At 39.6% G+C, this 18,327-nt stretch overlaps 1 protein-coding gene across 4 annotated transcripts in view; it reads right to left on the reverse strand.

Annotated features, from left to right (window-relative positions):
- Nucleotides 1–18,327, reverse strand: part of PPP3CC (protein phosphatase 3 catalytic subunit gamma) — a 68,128-nt gene that overhangs the window by 19,950 nt on the left and 29,851 nt on the right. For all 4 annotated transcript variants that reach the window (XM_026714886.2, XM_026714885.2, XM_087938668.1 and 1 more), the window contains exons 2-4: nucleotides 13,379–13,576; nucleotides 12,708–12,832; nucleotides 2,998–3,109 (exon numbers count right to left, since the gene is read on the reverse strand). In XM_026714886.2, coding sequence (XP_026570671.1) covers nucleotides 2,998–3,109; nucleotides 12,708–12,832; nucleotides 13,379–13,576 — 435 coding nt within the window. The remainder of the gene's footprint in view (nucleotides 1–2,997; nucleotides 3,110–12,707; nucleotides 12,833–13,378; nucleotides 13,577–18,327) is intronic.

The following is an 18,327-nucleotide window of genomic DNA, read 5'->3' on the forward strand; positions in this document are numbered from 1 at the left end:
ACTGGCCCTTCCAGTGGCTTAATCAGAGGAGGTGGCGGTGGCAGGGAAGTCAGGGTCAGCATTGAAAGAGGGGGGGGAGGGAGGGAAGGGGGGTGGGGGCGTCCATCAGCCCTCAGACGGAGAGTCAACAGCTCCCAGGTCTGGAGGTGGCCGAGGAGGAAGAGGAGGAACAGCTGGGTCCAGTGCCTGACGCGTGGATGCACAGAAGGCAGAGGAGAGGAGAGCAGTGGAAATCTATGGGCCGGTCCTTGGGAAGGAAGACCCACCGCTGCGAGTGAAGCTCCACCGTAGCTCTGGGGATAAAAGGCAGGAGGTGGAGATGAATAGATGCGGCAGCCAACTATTCATCTCCCTGCTGGACAGACTTGTTAGCCTGCAGTGAAAGAGAAACTTTTTGCCCGGGTTTCCTGGCTCTCCTAATAATGGAAACATTGCTTCAGCTAGAGAGGGTTTGTTGTGTTTAGGGAGCTGGGTCAGAACAAGAACTGTGACTGCCTGCTCCTTCCTTTCTCCGAGGCACCGACTTTCACACTTACGACACTTGGAGATTTTAAGCCTCAGCTCATCTAACAATAAATCCTAGAAATCTCTCACGGACCCCTTGCGTGTTTCAGAAAGTTCTCAGTTGTCGTTTTTAAGAAGTACACCCAGCTCAGGCAAGGTGGAGGGCAAGCAAGTTGAGTCACACCCATTCATCCTTGGTGATGATGTGGAGGAACGAACTCCCGAGTTCCTTTGCCGTGGCACTTTGGAGGAAATTGGAGCAGTAATGAACATTTTCATGTTCACCCCATGCTGATTTCCTTCCTGAGGAGTGACTGATAATCCTTTGAGAAAGAGTCTGAATGCCACTGCTCTCAGCTTTTTCATTTAAAATCATCCGTTCATTCATTTAAGATGAAACCTGCGGAGGCAGTTTTATAAATCTACCTTCGGTTGGGTGTAAAAGCACCTTTTGCACATCCACTCAGGGTAGCGGTTAACGGCTGATCTGGAAACCAGGAGACTGTGAGTTCTAGCTCTGCCTTAAGCACAAAAGCCAGCTGGGTGACTTTGGGCCAGTCACTGTCTCTTTGCCCAACCCACCACACAGAGCTGTTGTCGTGGGGAAGAGAGGAGGAGGAAGGAGGATTAGTTATGTTTGCCACCTTGAGTTATATACTAAAATGGCAGGATAAAAATCTAATGATGATAATTGCTTTACCTTTTCAGAATCCTCCAGGTACAGTGTGAGTATTTTCTAATTTCAAAATGAAATTCTGCCAGGAGCCAAAGCCGCATATTAAAAGTTTTACTGAAAGGAACATGGGTCCTGTCATTGCAAGTTGCAAGAAACGGGAAAGCAAAATGAATTTATCACAAAGAACCTGGTTAATCTTTATGCCGTATAATTACGGGCAGGACTGATAGGTTTGTTCTCACAGTAGAAAAATAATGAAGAGTGTATATTCAGGTACCTGTAATATCTTGGCATCTTCTACTTATCATGTTACCAACTTAAAAATTGCATTGCTCTTTTCAATAGGAAGTAAAGAAACGAGGACAAAAATGTTTCACCATCTTCATTGCCAGAATCTGAATGGATTTCGTCCACATATTATTCATTTTGTAATTTATTTACATCCCGCCTTTATTATTTTTTAAAATAACTCAAGGTGGCCAGCACACCCAATATTCCTTCTTCTTCCTATTTTCCCTACAACTACAACCCAGTGAGGTGGGATTGGGCTGAGAGTGACTGGCCCAAGGACACCTAGCTGGCTCTGATGGCTGAAGTGGAACTCCTCTGCTTTCTAGCCTGGTGCCTTACCTACTAGACCGCGTGGCAAGTGGGTTTTATTTATTTCTCGTGGAATATGCATGAATCGGGGGAAAGTGAAAAACAAGCAGGCAACCAATCGGGTTTTATAAGCCCGGGCAAGACTGACAGCAACTGATAATGGCATATCAGCAGTCTCCTTCCTCTCCTTCTTATAGGGGATTATGGGATCATCATTGTCGTTTAACGACCCCATAATCTGTTGAGAGGTGGAGTCTGGGCAACGGACTGGAGCTAAGTGTTTACTGGCCAAATGCCCTTCCTGTTGCCAGTACAGAGTTTTGTTCAGCAGATATATTCTCATTGTGCCCAGAGAGAGAAATATCTGACTCTACCTAAGATATGAACTTACAGCTTCCTGATTGTGGGGCAAGAGCTCTACCTCTAAGAGGCTGGAACCAAACAGAGTAGAAAAATTTAAACAGTCTCAGGGGGTCTTGCATTCCAAGGAAAAGCTAGGTTGAATTCCGATTCCACGGTTTAATAACACCAAGCAGGGAAACAAGAAGGTGCTGAATTTCTACAGCACAAGGAGGTTTTAAGACGAAGCAGAGAGAGTTGTACTGGAGGGAGGCCGGGACACAAGGAGACACTTGGGGTTTTTTTTTAAGCTAATGTGCTAAGCCAGGGAAGTAATATTTAACTATGCAAGGAGAAAAGGGAACTGCAGCCAAGGAAGGAGGAAAGGAGGGAATTAAGCAAATTTTTATCTGCAGGATTTTGAAACTGATCAAAAAGAGAATTGAACTGGGGTCCTCTTCCCTAACGTTTTATTCAGATGATTTCTTTTTTTTGGTTTTTGGTTTCACCAGACGGATGGATGGATGGATAGATTAGATAAATAGAATCGGTCAAGGATCTGCCTTAAAGGGGGAGCCCCTCAATTTCCCTTCGATACGGATAGCAGCTGCACGATCTGGAACTGAAAGCTCTTGGCAATAATTACAGGCTGCAGGGTCCCTAAAGGGACGGGAGTGGGAGGGATAGCTTGCATGGAATCAGACTGTCAGGAAAACAGTAAGTCGAGAGCAGCTCTCTCCGTCTCTGTGGAAACGCCCCTACTACAGGAGGAGGAGGAGGGCGGGGGGGGGGCGGAAAGCTGCAGCATTTATGCAGCCTCATCAACATTCACAACCTTCTTTTGTCACACACAGCCCATCCAACAGTCTTTTACTTACACTCTTGTTTGAAGGTGAAATATTCTGTGAGATGCCTGCACTCGTGGTTTCCTCGGAGCAGGAAAAGGGTTTTGGGGAAGTTTATCTTTAAACTCCATAAATACAGCACACACTGCAAGAGAGACATTGAAAGTAGCAGGTGAAAAAAAAAAGTGGTGGTGGGGGAAATGCCCCTACTTTGAAACTTTTGGAAGATGTGTACAAAGCTGGTTCCTCCCCCTGACCCCGACCCCACAAAAAAAACCCAATCAAACATAACGGGACTTAAAGGGGTAGGAAGACTGGAAAGCATTTTAGATTAATTCAGATTAATCCTCGAGTCCAGCAGTGTTTATACTCTGACTTGCCATAATGACTCACTGGGTCCCACGCAGGAAGTGATCGTTTCCATCGCTTATTACTTAACAGAAAATCAAGGAGTGAACCTGGAACCTTTGGCGTAAATAACTGTGATCCTGCTTAAGAGATTCAAACTGAATACCCAAGGCAACCGTGTGATTACAAGAAAACCACTGCTCTGGTCTTCGAAAGGGGTCTCCAACCGTGGCAATTTTAAGCCTGGAGAACTTCGACTCCCAAAATTCCCCAGCCAGAAGTCTGCCAGTCTTAAAGTTGCCAAGGTTGGAGACCCCTAGTCTAAAGAACCATTAGGCAGGTAAAGCAATGAAGCACAGGTGTGAAAAACAGGGCAGTGCACCTTTACCCCAGGAGTCTCCAACCTTGGCAACTTTAAGACTTGTGGACTTCAACTCTCAGAGTTCCTCAGCCAGCTTTGCTGAGAGTTGAAGTCCACAAGTCTTAAAGTTGCCAAGGTTGGAGACCCCTGATCTACCCCATCTATCCAAAGATGACTATTGTTCTGTGCCAATTATATTTTTTCAAATTGGACACTCTTTGTATTTTTTTTTTACAGCCAACACAAGAAGGCCCTTCAATTGTTAAATAAAACATTTAGGTTCATTTTATATTAACTGCATTCAGCAGCATCAGTTTAAAAATCTTAAAATGTCACATGGAATTGGAACAGGAAAAAGCATATCAGTTAAGTGCCAAATACATTATATAGTCAGAAGCTAAAAATGGAGACAAGAGAAGATTCTCAGGAGAATTCTACTGGGAAAATTACTATCTTCAATAGGAGCTATCCTATTCAGATGTTTCTGCATAAAAATTGACATTTTTCTATAAGCAGGCCTAGATAAGATTTTTCATGCAAGTTCCTGAATGATACTATGATGTTCTAATAGCCATTGCCTATAAGCACTGAACATCATTGTCTTCATTGGGTATTTTCTGATTTTATTTCCAGTAAATTATTGCCAAAACACTTCTGCCTTTTGTGCTTTTCTCTCAGCACGAATAGCCAAATGATCATACAACAAAGCAAAATCAAATGTAAAGAAAATGCCAGAAAATACCAAAGTATTACATTGGGATATAAATTGAAAATTAATACAAAACATACGATTTTAAAAAATGTTCTGAATTTTAAAATAAAAATTCCAATAACATTGTCAATTTAAAGGCAATGAAGCAACTTGCAAGAAAAAGATTTTTCCCCCATTTCTGTCTTGTAAAGATTTCTAAACAACCTGAAAGAAGAGTAGGATAAACACAGAATAGACTGCTCACTTAGTTAGGATACAGGAATGACATGCTAAAGAGATTTAAAAATATTTAGCTCTTGATGATTTACAAAGGGATCCTTTATTCAATACTACAATTCTCAACTACACATTTCTAAATTACCAGATCCACTCTATTTTTTAATTTTTCCCTGTTTAGCAGGTGTACAATAGAAACATAGGCAAATAAATTTGAGTTGACTGATGATAAACCAGTCCAAATATATTGAGACAAATTAAAGTTATGATGGTAGCTATGAAATCCTGAGTTTTCCTGGTGAGGCAACCAAGGAGTCCTTACACTGTATCTCAGAACTGCTCTATCAATTTAGGAATAGATTTTAGTGTCTGGTTGGGATGATCTTCAAAATCATTTAATGTACAACACACATACTCAGAAAAATCTGGGATTCATTTCAACAGAGCCCTGGGGACCCATGACAAAAAGAATGATCTACTCTACTAAAATTAATATTTTGATATATGGTAGATGTATATCAGGGAAAATATTTCCCAATGGTGACTCGATTCACTATATTATGTTGTTGAATCTTTATTGTTAATTTGTTCATTCCTATGAATGAATAAATGAATGAATGAATATGAATGCATGTAGCTAAAAACAAAGGGAATATATAAAATAAAAATAACAAATGAAAGAATCTGAACCATCAGAAATATGGGTTGGTCAATGACTAGCAACATTTGAAAAAAATACACCACCATATATATATCAAAATCAAGTAGATGAGATAAAATCCTTATACAACAAAGATAAAACAAATCAAAATGTAACACACTGTTCAATACTATAAATACCCACTGCAGATCTAAAATATCATAATGCGTGAAATAAAATAAATATCACCTAAAACAAAATAGCAAGCATGTATTAAACTTAGTGACAAATAAAATAAAAGTGGTTTTATTTCTGTGATCAGTTATGTCTTATTTTCATTGTGGCCATACAGAATTTAATTACTGAACAAATAAAATAAAAAATTATGAATCTTCCAGAAGATGGTCCATGTAGAAATTGTCTAGTCTTTCTGAAAATTTACATATTATGGGCAGAATATGAGCAGGCCTGATATGCCTGTAGAATTTACAATGTCGTATATGTAAGATAGTTTCAATCTCCTTATCGGCATATGGATAGGTATGCTCAGTTAATGCAGTTTTGGAGTTTGTAGCTTGCAGCTGTGTGGGTGGTCAGATATTATGACACTGGGCTTTGAAAAATTCTATTCTCAACTTGGGAAACATCAGATTTTGTAGATACCTTGCTAAGTTCTCAAGGGTCCTTATGAATCTTTGGGTGAGCAACAGTTATGTTTGGTCCTACCTTAAAGAATCAGAAATGGCAAGAAAATCCATATAATGCCAGTTCCGCTCTATTAGCTATTTCAAAGGAGAGGGAAAAGGGAAAGAGCTTTAAGAGCTTTAAACCTATGTTAGAACAAGAAGTGTATAGAATCCCGTGGGTTCTTTGAGGTTGTTTTTTTGCAGACACATTTGTGCACTGATGATATTACCTGGTTGGGTCATAAAATGCAAGCAAACACCCAAGCTCAGAGAGCACGAAGAACCCCAAAATTCAACCCTGAGCTACAAATATTCTCTTTGATTAGTAAAAAAAAAAATTATATGCACTACACTATTTTGACCAATTAGATATAGATAACTTTATATATTCAGAACCATCTATACTCCTGACAGCATTGACTGCAGTGTCAAAAAGAATGTTAACTGCAAAAACAAAGGGGAGAACGATAGTTGTGTTATAAAGGCATACTTTGAATTCATTAACATAATTACACATATCAGTACCTATTTCATTTCTTCAAATTTGTATTCAATCTTTCCAAAGAGTTCTAGATAGTATACATGAGCTAAGATAATTAACCTGAGCTAAGCTAGTATCTTCAACATATATTGGCTGGCATACGTATGCTAAACCATGAATTTGTTACCCATGGTAATCTTTAAAACATGGTTTACAAATCATAAACAACTGAATATTGCTTAGCTCCATCCATGTCTGCACCACATTTGTGTTCATGTGCACCTGAGTTACAAGACTGTAAATTTTAGTCTCCCTGGTCCAGATGATGATTTCCTGTCTCATCATCCATGCAAGCCACTGACCTCTGTTCTCTGCTTCCCCGCAAAGCTTTTGAGCCTGTTTCCTGCATCAAGATACAATTATAAAAATTACCTCCTCTTCTATTCTGTTAAAAGGACATTAACAGAAACCGCTCTGGCAGATCTCCCTAACCTTCCCAGCCCAAATGAAGAAAATAATGCTTTAATTCCGTGGTTTCTTCCCATTCTTGAAAAATGAAAGTGCCAGCTGGAAAAGCCAAACACAAAAGTAATTCCTGAACATTGAGGGGCAAGATTCTTCTGCATCCAAGATTGCATGGGATATTTTTCTTCATCGTCCAGATAGCGACCTGTTGTTGTAAGCTTTGAGAAAACTCATTAGTATTTGGGCTGTGTTCTTTTAACTTTGCCAATTTACTTTCTCTGTTCCAAACCCAATGTCTGGCTTCCCTCTCCTTTTGTGTGTGTGTGTTTTATTATAATTTTATTTATAGTTTTTTTTCTTTAACATCCATAGGTGCTTGGTGGACAAATAATTGTCTGGTCAATATATTTTACACACAGTAATAATAATAGTAATATTGTTTAGATATACATAATCATAATCTTTCAATTTCTAACATTTGTATGTATATATATATATATATATATGGATCTTTGTTGTTGGGTTTCTCCAGCGTAAGATTGATATAGGCACGTTTCGATGAAGTCTCATTCATCATCTGAGATGATGAATGAGACTTCATCAACGTTCATTCATCTAGCGAGAAACAACCAAGATCCACATATAAATCCCAGAACCTCAGAAAACAAATATATATATATATATATATATATATATATATATATATATATATATATATATATATATATATAGTGGTTATAATGTATTCTATTCTACATCACTATACATACTACAATTTTTCCAATTTCTAACTTCTACCTCTTTTTTCTAACTTTTAGTAGAATAGCCACCCTATTCAGAAATATTCTATATCTATCCATCATCTCTTGTCCTTTTTAGAATTTCAACTCTTACTGACTTTTTAGTAAGTCTTTCATGCTTCTCCCTTGGGATCTTGTAACTCCTTACATCAGATTTATTTGATCCTAGTATTTCATCTGCCACAGCACCTATCTCTTGTTGGATCTCTAGAGTCCACACCCTGAGTTCCCTCTCTTTATTGCTGTCCTTGTTGTCCACTCTCGAATGGATGGACATTGAAGACAGAAAACACTATTTTATTGGGAGGAACAGGGATGTCTCTGTTCACGCACCTTAGCAAAGCTTCTCAATTTCGTTTGATCAAGTGGCATTTGCAGCCGCCCCCGCATCTACGTCCCCCCGTTTTCTGAAGGATGAATACCTGGCTTTGTTGAAAAGGAACTAATCACAGTTCCGTAGGTTCTGAGAAAGGAATCAAGGCTAACATGAAAGGGGCTCCATGCTGCCCCACACAAAAGACGGTAATTCAAGCAACGCCCAAGTTTCGCAAATGCCAGGTTTTGCAGCATGGCTCCTGAAATATTTTGGATGTGTTTCCTAGTAGCATGTTGCATATAATTTTTTTTTCTGAGCAGAACTTCCAACAATCATCTCAGCAGAGTTTACGCCCCCTTCCTCCTCCTCCTCTCTTCAGATCAGCACAATTTCCTCCACCTTTCCCAACGGTTTCTTTTTAAAATCCGTCCACGCTCACTGAAGTAGTGCAGAGGCAGAGGAGATGCGGATCTCCAACAGGACGCCTTTGTGAAACCTACATTTTTTTTCTTGAAAGTGAAAAACCTTTTAACTCCCCATCTCCCACACAAAAATTCTAGATATCACAATTAACGTCGCCTGCTGAAGTTCTCCTTAGTTGGAGAATTTGAAGTAAAATTTCAGAATTCTTCAAGAACAACAATGGAAGAATTTTTAAAGAAAAGCATGACTCACGCAGAGACTGACATAGGATTTTTGTCTCAAGTAAAATTAAAAATGAATGTGGCACTTCCTCGAGTAAACCATTTAAGCGATTTTAACAAAGCAAAAAGAGCTTTGTAAAAAAAATAATACCAACTGTTCCCAAGGGACTTTTCAATACATGATTATCAGAGTGTGTTTGAAAACAAGCAAAGTGGCAGACTCAACCCATCTACTTTGAAGATGGATCTGTGTCCTCCGTCTCCCCTGTATAAGTCGTATTTCAGTGCAATCCCTTGCTGGGCTCTCAAGGGAAATCCTCTTCTTCAGTCAAGTAAATAAATAAAATGAGAAAGATTTTCATCCTAAAGGAATGTTCGTGGATTGCATTCAAGCATTATGGCATGTGATGTTTCAATTATGTGACACACAGGAACCTATCACAATATTAAAATCTATGCTGTCAAACCAGAAGTCCCAAAGGAGCTTTTCAAAAGGCAACTGGCCTTTCTTTTTTTCTTTGAAAAGGTTTCTTATCCAACAAGCTTTTTCAGTTCTGAAAAAGTCCATCTGCCTTTTAAAAAGCACCTTTGGGACAACTGTGACCTGGATTGTTGAGAATCTCCATAGATAATCAAGCAAGATAGACATTTTGAAAAATTAAATAAACAAGGCAATTGTTGTGAGTCTTTTTGGATTTGTCTCCAACTACCTTTTTAATAAACTCTGAGGTCATCCTGTCTCCTTCAGGAATTTTAACTGACTTATCTGTCAGAGTTTATGAGAAACCCTGTTAATATCAGCACATTAAATATATTTTAAAAAATACTTTGGAAAGCTAATGACAACAAAGATACGAAGTAGTACATAGCTTTTTCCTTTTAGGATTGATGGCACAGATCACTATTTGGAATTCAGATGGAATTCCTGAACATATAAAGATTAAAATCATGCAGACTGTAAGCTTTTTCCCCTGTAAACTTTATGGGTGTGAGAGTTGTACTCTGAAGAAAGAATAAGAATATGAATGCTTTTGAACTCAAAAGTATACCTTGGATAGCCAAGAAAGCAACCAAATGATTCACTGATTAATCCAGATTATTATACTTTGGAAAAAAAAAAGGAAAGAGGGGAGAAGAGGACAACAAGTAGCAAGTTAGAGAGACCCAATTAGAACAGCAATAGGGAAGATGGGAAAGTCCAGGTTGGAAGACAAGATTATTCTGTAGAAACTAAACATCTCAAAAAAGCGTGTAAATAAAAAGCTTTGGTTTACCTTACATAAAAGCTTTGGTTTACCTTGATCGACACTTGCAATTAGACTTTCACTATCAGAATATTCCTACCTCAACTGTTGAGATAGCTACCTTAATTGTTGTGGTATAAGAACCCATAATAACAAAGTGTGTCTTATTTCTTTTTTCTCCCCTGAAATTTCTTCGAAAATCCTCTTGTGGGACAGTCAACCAAAGGGCAGCGATTATCTCATATTGATGTTACATCATGAGAATCTTTATGGCAAAAATGCTGGCTAAACCTCCTTTTATAGTTCTTATGCCTTCAGACTGCATCTTGCTTCACCCTTTTTGATATCCTTTCATTGTCAGAGTGAAATGGTTTCTTGCACCCGCTATTCTATACCTTTCTTAAAACCAGGTTGTGAGATCTCCAATCAGCCATAACTTTTCTCCATTCTGTAAAGCACTGAACATCACTACAGAGACACAATGGTACTTTGGTACTCGACTGCTTCAAAACTCAACGAATTTGGTACTTGATGCATTTTGAAAATGTTATCCCAGTACTCGGCCTTTGTTTAGTACTCAATAGCAATAGCACTTAGACTTATACACTGCTTTACAGTCCTCTCTAAGCACTTTACAGAGTCGGCATATGGTCCCCAACAATCTGGGTCCTCATTTTACCCACCTCGGAAGGATGGAAGGCTGAGTCAACCTTGAGCCTGGTGGGATTTGAACTGCCAAATTGTAGGCAGCTGATAGTCAGCAGAAGTAGCTTGCAATACCGCACTCTAACCACTGCGCCACAGAGGCTCCTATGCCCTGCTATAGGAAGAGGGGGACGGCTGTGGGGAATGGACTGTGGGGAATGGACAGGAAGTCCGCAATGCTGGGAAAGTCACCGACATAGGAAAGTACTTCCCGGCCGAAACAAAGAGTTACATGGAAAGTCATGCTGTTTGTTTGGGACTCGTCCTTTTTAGTTCTTGTCGCACCTCCCAGAATCAATTAACACCAAATACTGAGGTACTACTGTAATATACTTTATAGAGAAGAGCAATTTCATCTACTAATCAATTCACTGTCAATCTAACGTGACATACGCCTTTGGAGGATATGCTAAGCCTTCAGAGGGTTTATGATGGGAGAAAAAAATTCTTATGCATTTCTCTAACTAGCCAACATGAAGACAATTTAACCAACAACTGCATGGAGAGCCACCGACAACTAAAGTATTCAATATCAAAACTATTTCTATAAATTCACTAATCCCTCGGATGTTTATGGGGGAATGTGTTGCATAGAGTCATGAGGTCTCACAAGTGACACCTCAAATAAAGAGGAACACACTTGATATTTTTTACAGCCATCATTGTCACGGCATACATAGGGAAACACTCATCTTGTGGAGAGATGGGTGGCAAATATATTTAATAATAATGATGATGATAACAGGCTGATCTGAAAGCAAGCGCAGTAAGTATGATCCTGTTTTCCACGCCGAAGTCAAACTCTACAAAACAAGGACACACAGCTCTACAACTATGCAACCAAAAGAAACTATTCATGATGCCATTTTGCCAATGCTTTGCCAATGAGAATCAACAGTTCTCTTCCTTATACTGCAGAAAAAGGGAAAAGGTCAACATGTAGAATCTTATATGGCATTTATCAGGCACCCTAAAACACGGGGTTGGAAAAGTGATAGCTAAGAAACTTTTGTATTAAAAGGAACTGGTTCTAAAGAAACTGCTGAGATCCTTAAGATCTCACCTTTAGATGAGATGGGGGCACACAATCAAACCAAATCAAATCATCAAAACATATTGATTGATGATTTGATTTAATTATGTGCCCCCTTCTCATCTAAAGGTGAGATCTTAAGTATCTCAACAGTTTCATTAGTAAGTTTACTTTATTGTCATTGCACCTTGGACAATGAAATCAAGCACCATTTTCAGTGCACATCATGACCGTGAAAATAAACACAAACCCACATCCTTCACACTCCACACATTGAACTGAAAACCCTGACACCGCACCAACACTGTACTATACAGTAGAATTCAACAGAGCTACTGCCCTGGGATAGAAGCTGTTTTTCAGCCTACTCTTTTTTCTCACCAGGTTCCCCACCCCCCCAATTTTTAGATCAAAATGTGATTTATGCATATTAATCTATGTAAAAACAGCTGTTGGGGTCAATTTATCGCTGGTATTTGCAAAAACCAATTGCCTAGCTCAAGGGTCAGCAATCTGCAGCTCTGGAGCCACATGTGGCTCTTTCATCCCTCTGCTGTGACTCTCTGTTGCCGGTCGGTTCCACAATTGATAGGGCTTTCGGTTAGGACAGGTAGAGAAAAAAGGATGCTGCGCTAGAAAGAGACTCTATGGTGGCAGAAATGGACTTCCGGCTGGCAGAGGAAAAAGGACGTCACACTAGGAGGAGACTCTATGGTGGGGGAACCAGACTTCCAGTTGGTTCCAGAATTGAACGGGGGGATGGGGGGGTCTGGTTAGGACCTTTGTTGCTCTTTGGTGTTTTAGGTTGCCAACCCCTGGCCTAAGTATAGCTGCAAAATGAGAGGATGAAGAAATGCTTTCATTTGGAATGAGACTGTTTTGACGGAGCCCGTGATGTCTTGCACCGCAATCGAAGGACTTTGTCACTATTCTTCTTACTGGCTTACAATTGAGAGGACGAATTAAAAGGGGATTCTTGAAGCATGCCAAGGTTGAGCAGTCCCAAAAGCAGAGTGCAAGAAGAAAAAGAAAAACCAGTGCTTAATTCAGACTTTAAAGTGCTAACCCCCAAAGGCTCAGTTGAATTGTCACCTCTATACTGAAGTAGCCTCTGTCCACGTAGTCTCCCAGGAAGAGGTAGCGTGTGTTATTGGGTGATCCACCGACTTCAAACAATTTCATCAGGTCAAAGTACTGCCCATGAATGTCACCACACACTAGGGGAGGAACAACAGAAAAAACAAAATTATACACTGAACAGAAGGGGGAAAAAGGGTCACAAAACCAACTGGGAACACAGCTTTGCTCTAAATTCTTGAATTCCACCCAAGTCCTACACTTTTATTTTCACACTTCCTCCCTTCCAAAAGTTTATCAAGTTTTCTAATACCAAACACGCTTCATCAGAATGAGGCAAATCAGAAAACCTTTCAATTTTAGCAGTCAGCTTGACCAGAGTTCCCCAACCTTTCCAGACTGACAGCCCAGAGCTGGGGGAGGAAGCGGGTAAGAGGGGGTGGTTTTGTGGGAGGGACAAGTGCATTTAAGTGCATGCATAAGTGCCCGTGATGTTCGTGATGACACAAGCACGAATGGGGCCGCGAGCGCCTGTGACGAGGCTTGCCCGAACAGGGCCACGAGTACACGCATAGGTGGCCGACCCCTCATGCAGCTCAGTGGTGATTAGCCTGCAGCCCGACAGTGGGCCGTGGAGCATAGGTTGTGGACCCCTGAGCTAGATGACTCAGGAGCTGACTTCTAACCTGTGATCGGAGCTTCGACTTCAATCATTGTCTTCTCATGTTTCAAGATGGCAGCTCCATCGTTGATTATCTTCAGCGCTGCGTCCTCTTCCAGGCGCCCTTCTTTTATCAAATGGTTTTTTAAGATCTCTAACCGGGGCTTCCCATCCTCAAAAACTTCTTTCAGGGTTAGCCGCTGAGTTGGCGGGAAAGGAACAGCTGGAAAGAGAAACCAATAAAAGGGCATTAACAGAGCTTACCAGAACAACAGTAATACTTCCAAAACAATAATTCCTCCACTCAATTTAAAATTAATGCCCCCCTTCCCCCGCCAAAAAAGCACATACTAGCTTTTAGTGAATTTGGGGTCGTTAGTAGGGAAGTTATCGCTATTTCCTCAAATGTAAATAATACAAGCATTACCAGCAGAGGTGGGATTTTCCAGAAATAACAACCGGTGATCGCGAGCACTCGAGTAACACAGCTGAGAAGCGACAACCCACTGTGCTGCGTTAATCAGCTGAGAAGAGCTAGATAGGTAAAGTGCAGGGGTGGGCGGGCAGGCCCCAAATGATAGTCGCAGCAAACTGGTTCGCTGCCAGCTGATTTTCAGAGCAAGGGGTTCGGCTGAACTGGGCCGAACCGGTAGAATCCCACCCCTGATTACCAGAGATCTCGAAAAGAGAACTGTGAAAACCAAAAGAGCTCTTTGCCCTTCCACATTGAAATGGTTCCTATTAGAGCACCCATAATTCAGGTCTCAAAAAACATGGAAGGATACATAAAAACTGGGTAACACAAACATTTGGCAATGAGGTTATCGAGAGATAGAAGCAAGTGAAGATTCCAGAGAATTAACACAAAACTTGTTCTAGTTTTATAACAAATGTTTTTTCATCCATCTCTTGGAGGGGAACATGGGAAGTAGGGAAAAGCCTGTTCACTTCAGCAACAGGTGAAAATTATACGATTCTAGGAAAAAGAATAGTTCTACCACCATCTAATAGCTGCTAATTGTTAGCATGGGGGGGGGTGGAAAAGCCACAAAACTTCTCAACATTTTTGGAAACTCTTATTAGACAGAAGAACTATGCCAACTCACAAAAATTAACCAAATAAATAGTTTACCAATGCATATAAAAAAAAAAGAAAATTGGTAGAGAAATGCTTTGGCAGCAAGTGTAAAACGTGCTTTTTTATTCTCTAAATTAAATTGATCACTAATGCAATGATCTCCACTTCATTGCAAGGCGGAAGAGGGCAATGGGTTAATTCTTTTTAAAATTCAAAAGTTTAGTGAAATGTAATATTACATATAATATTAATAATCAGAAGACAACTGGACAATTGAATATGAATATGCAGGCATTTCACTGGAAAATGAAACAAGAAAGATTCTAATAAAATTACATTTCTCCCTAGTTCAGCTACTGAAAGCTATAAAAGACATTATGAACAAGACTGACAAATACCACATATTCATTTGCATGTAATATGAAGCCTCATTTTTTTCCTTCCATTCTTTAATTAAATAGAAATGCCTACATTTTTTTAAAAAAATGTAAATATGTTAGAGAAAAGTTGAGTATTTGATTGGAGAAATTCAATTAAAAATGGTTAATATCAATTTTATTTGTATTTTATTTTAATTTTTGGTTTTATAATACAAATCAAAAACTTTTTATTTCACAGAGTTTAAACTTTTCCTTGCTCAACCATCAAACATTTTATGAGTCTTCCAGAATGTCTACAACACCTTTAACACCGCGTTTTAGAATGCAGTATTGCAAGCAAACTCTGCCCACAACCAGGTGTTCGATCCTAACCAGCTCAAGGTTGACTCAGCCTTCCAGCCTTCCGAGGTCAGCAAAATGAGGATCTGGACTGTTGGGGGCAAGATGCGGACTCTGTAAACTGCCCCAAGAGTGCTACAAAGCACTATAGGGTGATATAGAAGTGCTATCAAAGGAAAGTTTTAGAAAATGGCTATCCCTCTTTAATTATAAATGGGTCTTATTATCCTAATGTTATATATTTCATCCCATATACAGTTGCCTACATGAACAGATGGCTGATCTTGGGGAAAAGTTTTTTTTTTTTAAATGCGCAAATCATTGCACAGAACAGTACAAACAAAAAGGAAATGTGTTCTGAGACTGATTCATCTGACTGACATTCCAACTTATATTTTGCCATATGCCATTTGCAAAAGCCTGCAGTTACAGCAGTTGAAAGATGAAGACCTAAAATAACAGAATAACAGAGTTGGAAGGGACCTTGGAGGTCTTCTAGTCCAACCCCCTTGCTCAGGCTTCTGCCTTGCTTTGTAAGGCTTTGTAAATTTTTATAAATAACCTTACACGTTGATCAACAGATTGGCGTCTTGAAAATACTTGATTAGCTATGATGGACAAACAAAACCATTTTGCTGATTCAAATTGTCCCCCCCCCCCCGAGGCAATTTCCTTCCCATTTCAATAATTTAAGAAGAAATGCTCTATGGCAGATTTGGAACAGCAACGAAAGTTAAATATTGATTTGGCTATTTGGTGAGAGAATGCTGCAGGAGCTTCTTTTGGTGGGTCTGAGGAATACCCAGCAAGAGTCAGTAGTCACGATGTTGATGATGCAAGACTAGGACTGATAGGAGAATATGAATATATATGTCTGACGGACACAATACAGAAGCCTGATGATGGCAGATGAGATTCTGCCGAAACGTTGCTACAACTTTAAAAGCACAATTATAATGACGTGGGGAAATTCCCGAACAAAGCTGAATACCATACATATAAATACCCACGAAAACTTAAGAAAACAAATACGTATGTATGTATGTATGTATGTATGTATGTATGTTTTCTTAAGTTTTTGCGGGTACTTACATGTATGGTATTCAGCTTTGTTCGGGTATTTTCCCACGTCATTGTAGTTGTGCTTTTAAAGTTGTAGCAAAGTTTCAGCAGAATCTCATCTGCCATCATCAGGCTTCTGTATTGTGTTCGTCTGTGATAGTCTGACTCACAGACAAACACAATACAGAAGCCTGATGATGGCAGATGAGATTCTCCCGAAAAGCACAACTACAATGACGTGGGAAAATACCCAAACAAAGCTGAATACCATCTATCTATCTATCTATCTATCTATCTATCTATCTATCCTATCTATCTATCTATCCATCTATCTTGCTTTTCTATAAGCAAGATAGTTGTCAGTGTTCCGGCAGTTACTCCAATTAAATCATGAGCCTTGAGCCACACTCCCAAAACTAAAGAGGATTTATTTGAAGGTAACATTCTATGTCCGGCACTAATCTGGGCGTAGCCAACTCTGAGATACGTAATTCACTGTCACCCTTGATCCTGCTTCCCCCCCCCAGTCCTCTGGGTGTATCATCCAACGAAAAAACGTCCACAGCAAAGAGTCATCAATCATACTCTCCAATTAGATTTTTTTTGTGGCAGAAGCTTCAGCCATCTAACCAATCTTAGAAGAAAATATGAATGGAATGTACTTTCAATTTCACACTGTTGCCTGCTCTTTGAACCCCCCACCTTCTTTCTGTTGTCAACTATATAACATATCTACAAAAATGTTGTATGAGTTGACATTCGGCTCCCCTCACTTCCCTCACTTGGAAGAAATGTTCAGTTCCGAAAAAGACACTGGAAACATGGCGACTGCTTGGAAAGATGGCTTAATGGTGGACAGGATCACATGCCTTGTAGCTCCTGGGAGAAAAAAAAGGGCAGAGATTCTGAGAGTGTCTGGGTTTTATGCTCTCCGTTGGGATTTGAATTTCAGCTTGTATTCTTGATTGGTTGTCAGGCTCCCATGGGGCCATGCAGGGGCAACTCTGTAGGCTGTCCTGAGACCCAGGCTTGGTTGGCTATTGCTGGGTGTTGATGTAATGAAAGGGCTTTGGGCAATTCCTATTATGGCTCTGCTTGAAGGAGGTAGATCTTTGTTATGTAGAATAGACTAGCCCAGGCCTTAATGGCTCACTAACAAAGGTGGGGTAGTAGTGGTGAGTTTCTGCCTTTCTAGGTTTCTACTTTTCTTTTAGGGGAAACATTCTGCCTTTTTAGTATATCCTAAAATATTTCCTTTTTCTAGGAGAGGGGAGGGTGCTAATTTCCTACAGTAGGAAGGAGAAACTTGGTGTTGTCACGATAGCTTTCTTTTTTTAAAAAAAGAACAAATCCTGATTCCACTGAAAAAACTGTTAAAGGGGACTAGAAAATTACAATTTTCATGGCATTAACCACAAAATTTTACAGGGGAAAATTGTTAAGGACCAGCATTACATGAGAATATAGCATGAATCAAGATCACAACAGCTAACACTGGGGCCATTGTAAGCCTTTAAAAATCCACCAATGTTCAAACATCTAAGCATACATATACAAATTTTGACCAACGGGAAAGATGAGTAACAGAATCTCAGAGACAAAATACTCATGAGAGAAAGCCTTCCTTTTTTCTAATCCAGGATCATTTTACAATCATCCACAGCTCTATCGCATCAGAAATAAAAATATTTGCCTTCCACTTAGTGAAATTTCCTGCAAGGATGCTTTTGATTCTAGCTCACAATAAAAAAAAAATCACGACAAAAAAATCGCAGCAAACTTTAAAGACTGAATCTGGAAACTGTAATTTACAATGAACTAGTATCCTGAAGATTTTCGGCTTCTTGGTTCATCAAACCCTTCAAAGTTGGGCCTCTGGATGAACAAGAAAGTGTTTTTGTGCCCTCGTTCTCTTTCTGCAACTAACAAAATCCCTGCATCTCAGTTAAAGTTTCCCCCTCAATTTATTTATTTTGTCATTTCAGAAATTGGATCTATCTTCATTTGTTTATATATTAAACAATGTCTATCTATAAAAGAGGCCTTAAGTATGAAGGAGAAACAAAGTAACATGCATACTCAAAAATAAACTCCACTGAATTTGATAGAAAGGAT

Source organism: Pseudonaja textilis, chromosome 9 (assembly GCF_049901715.1).
Source record: "Pseudonaja textilis isolate UNSWEBS1 chromosome 9, rPseTex1.2, whole genome shotgun sequence".
Taxonomy (NCBI): Eukaryota; Metazoa; Chordata; class Lepidosauria; order Squamata; family Elapidae; genus Pseudonaja; species Pseudonaja textilis.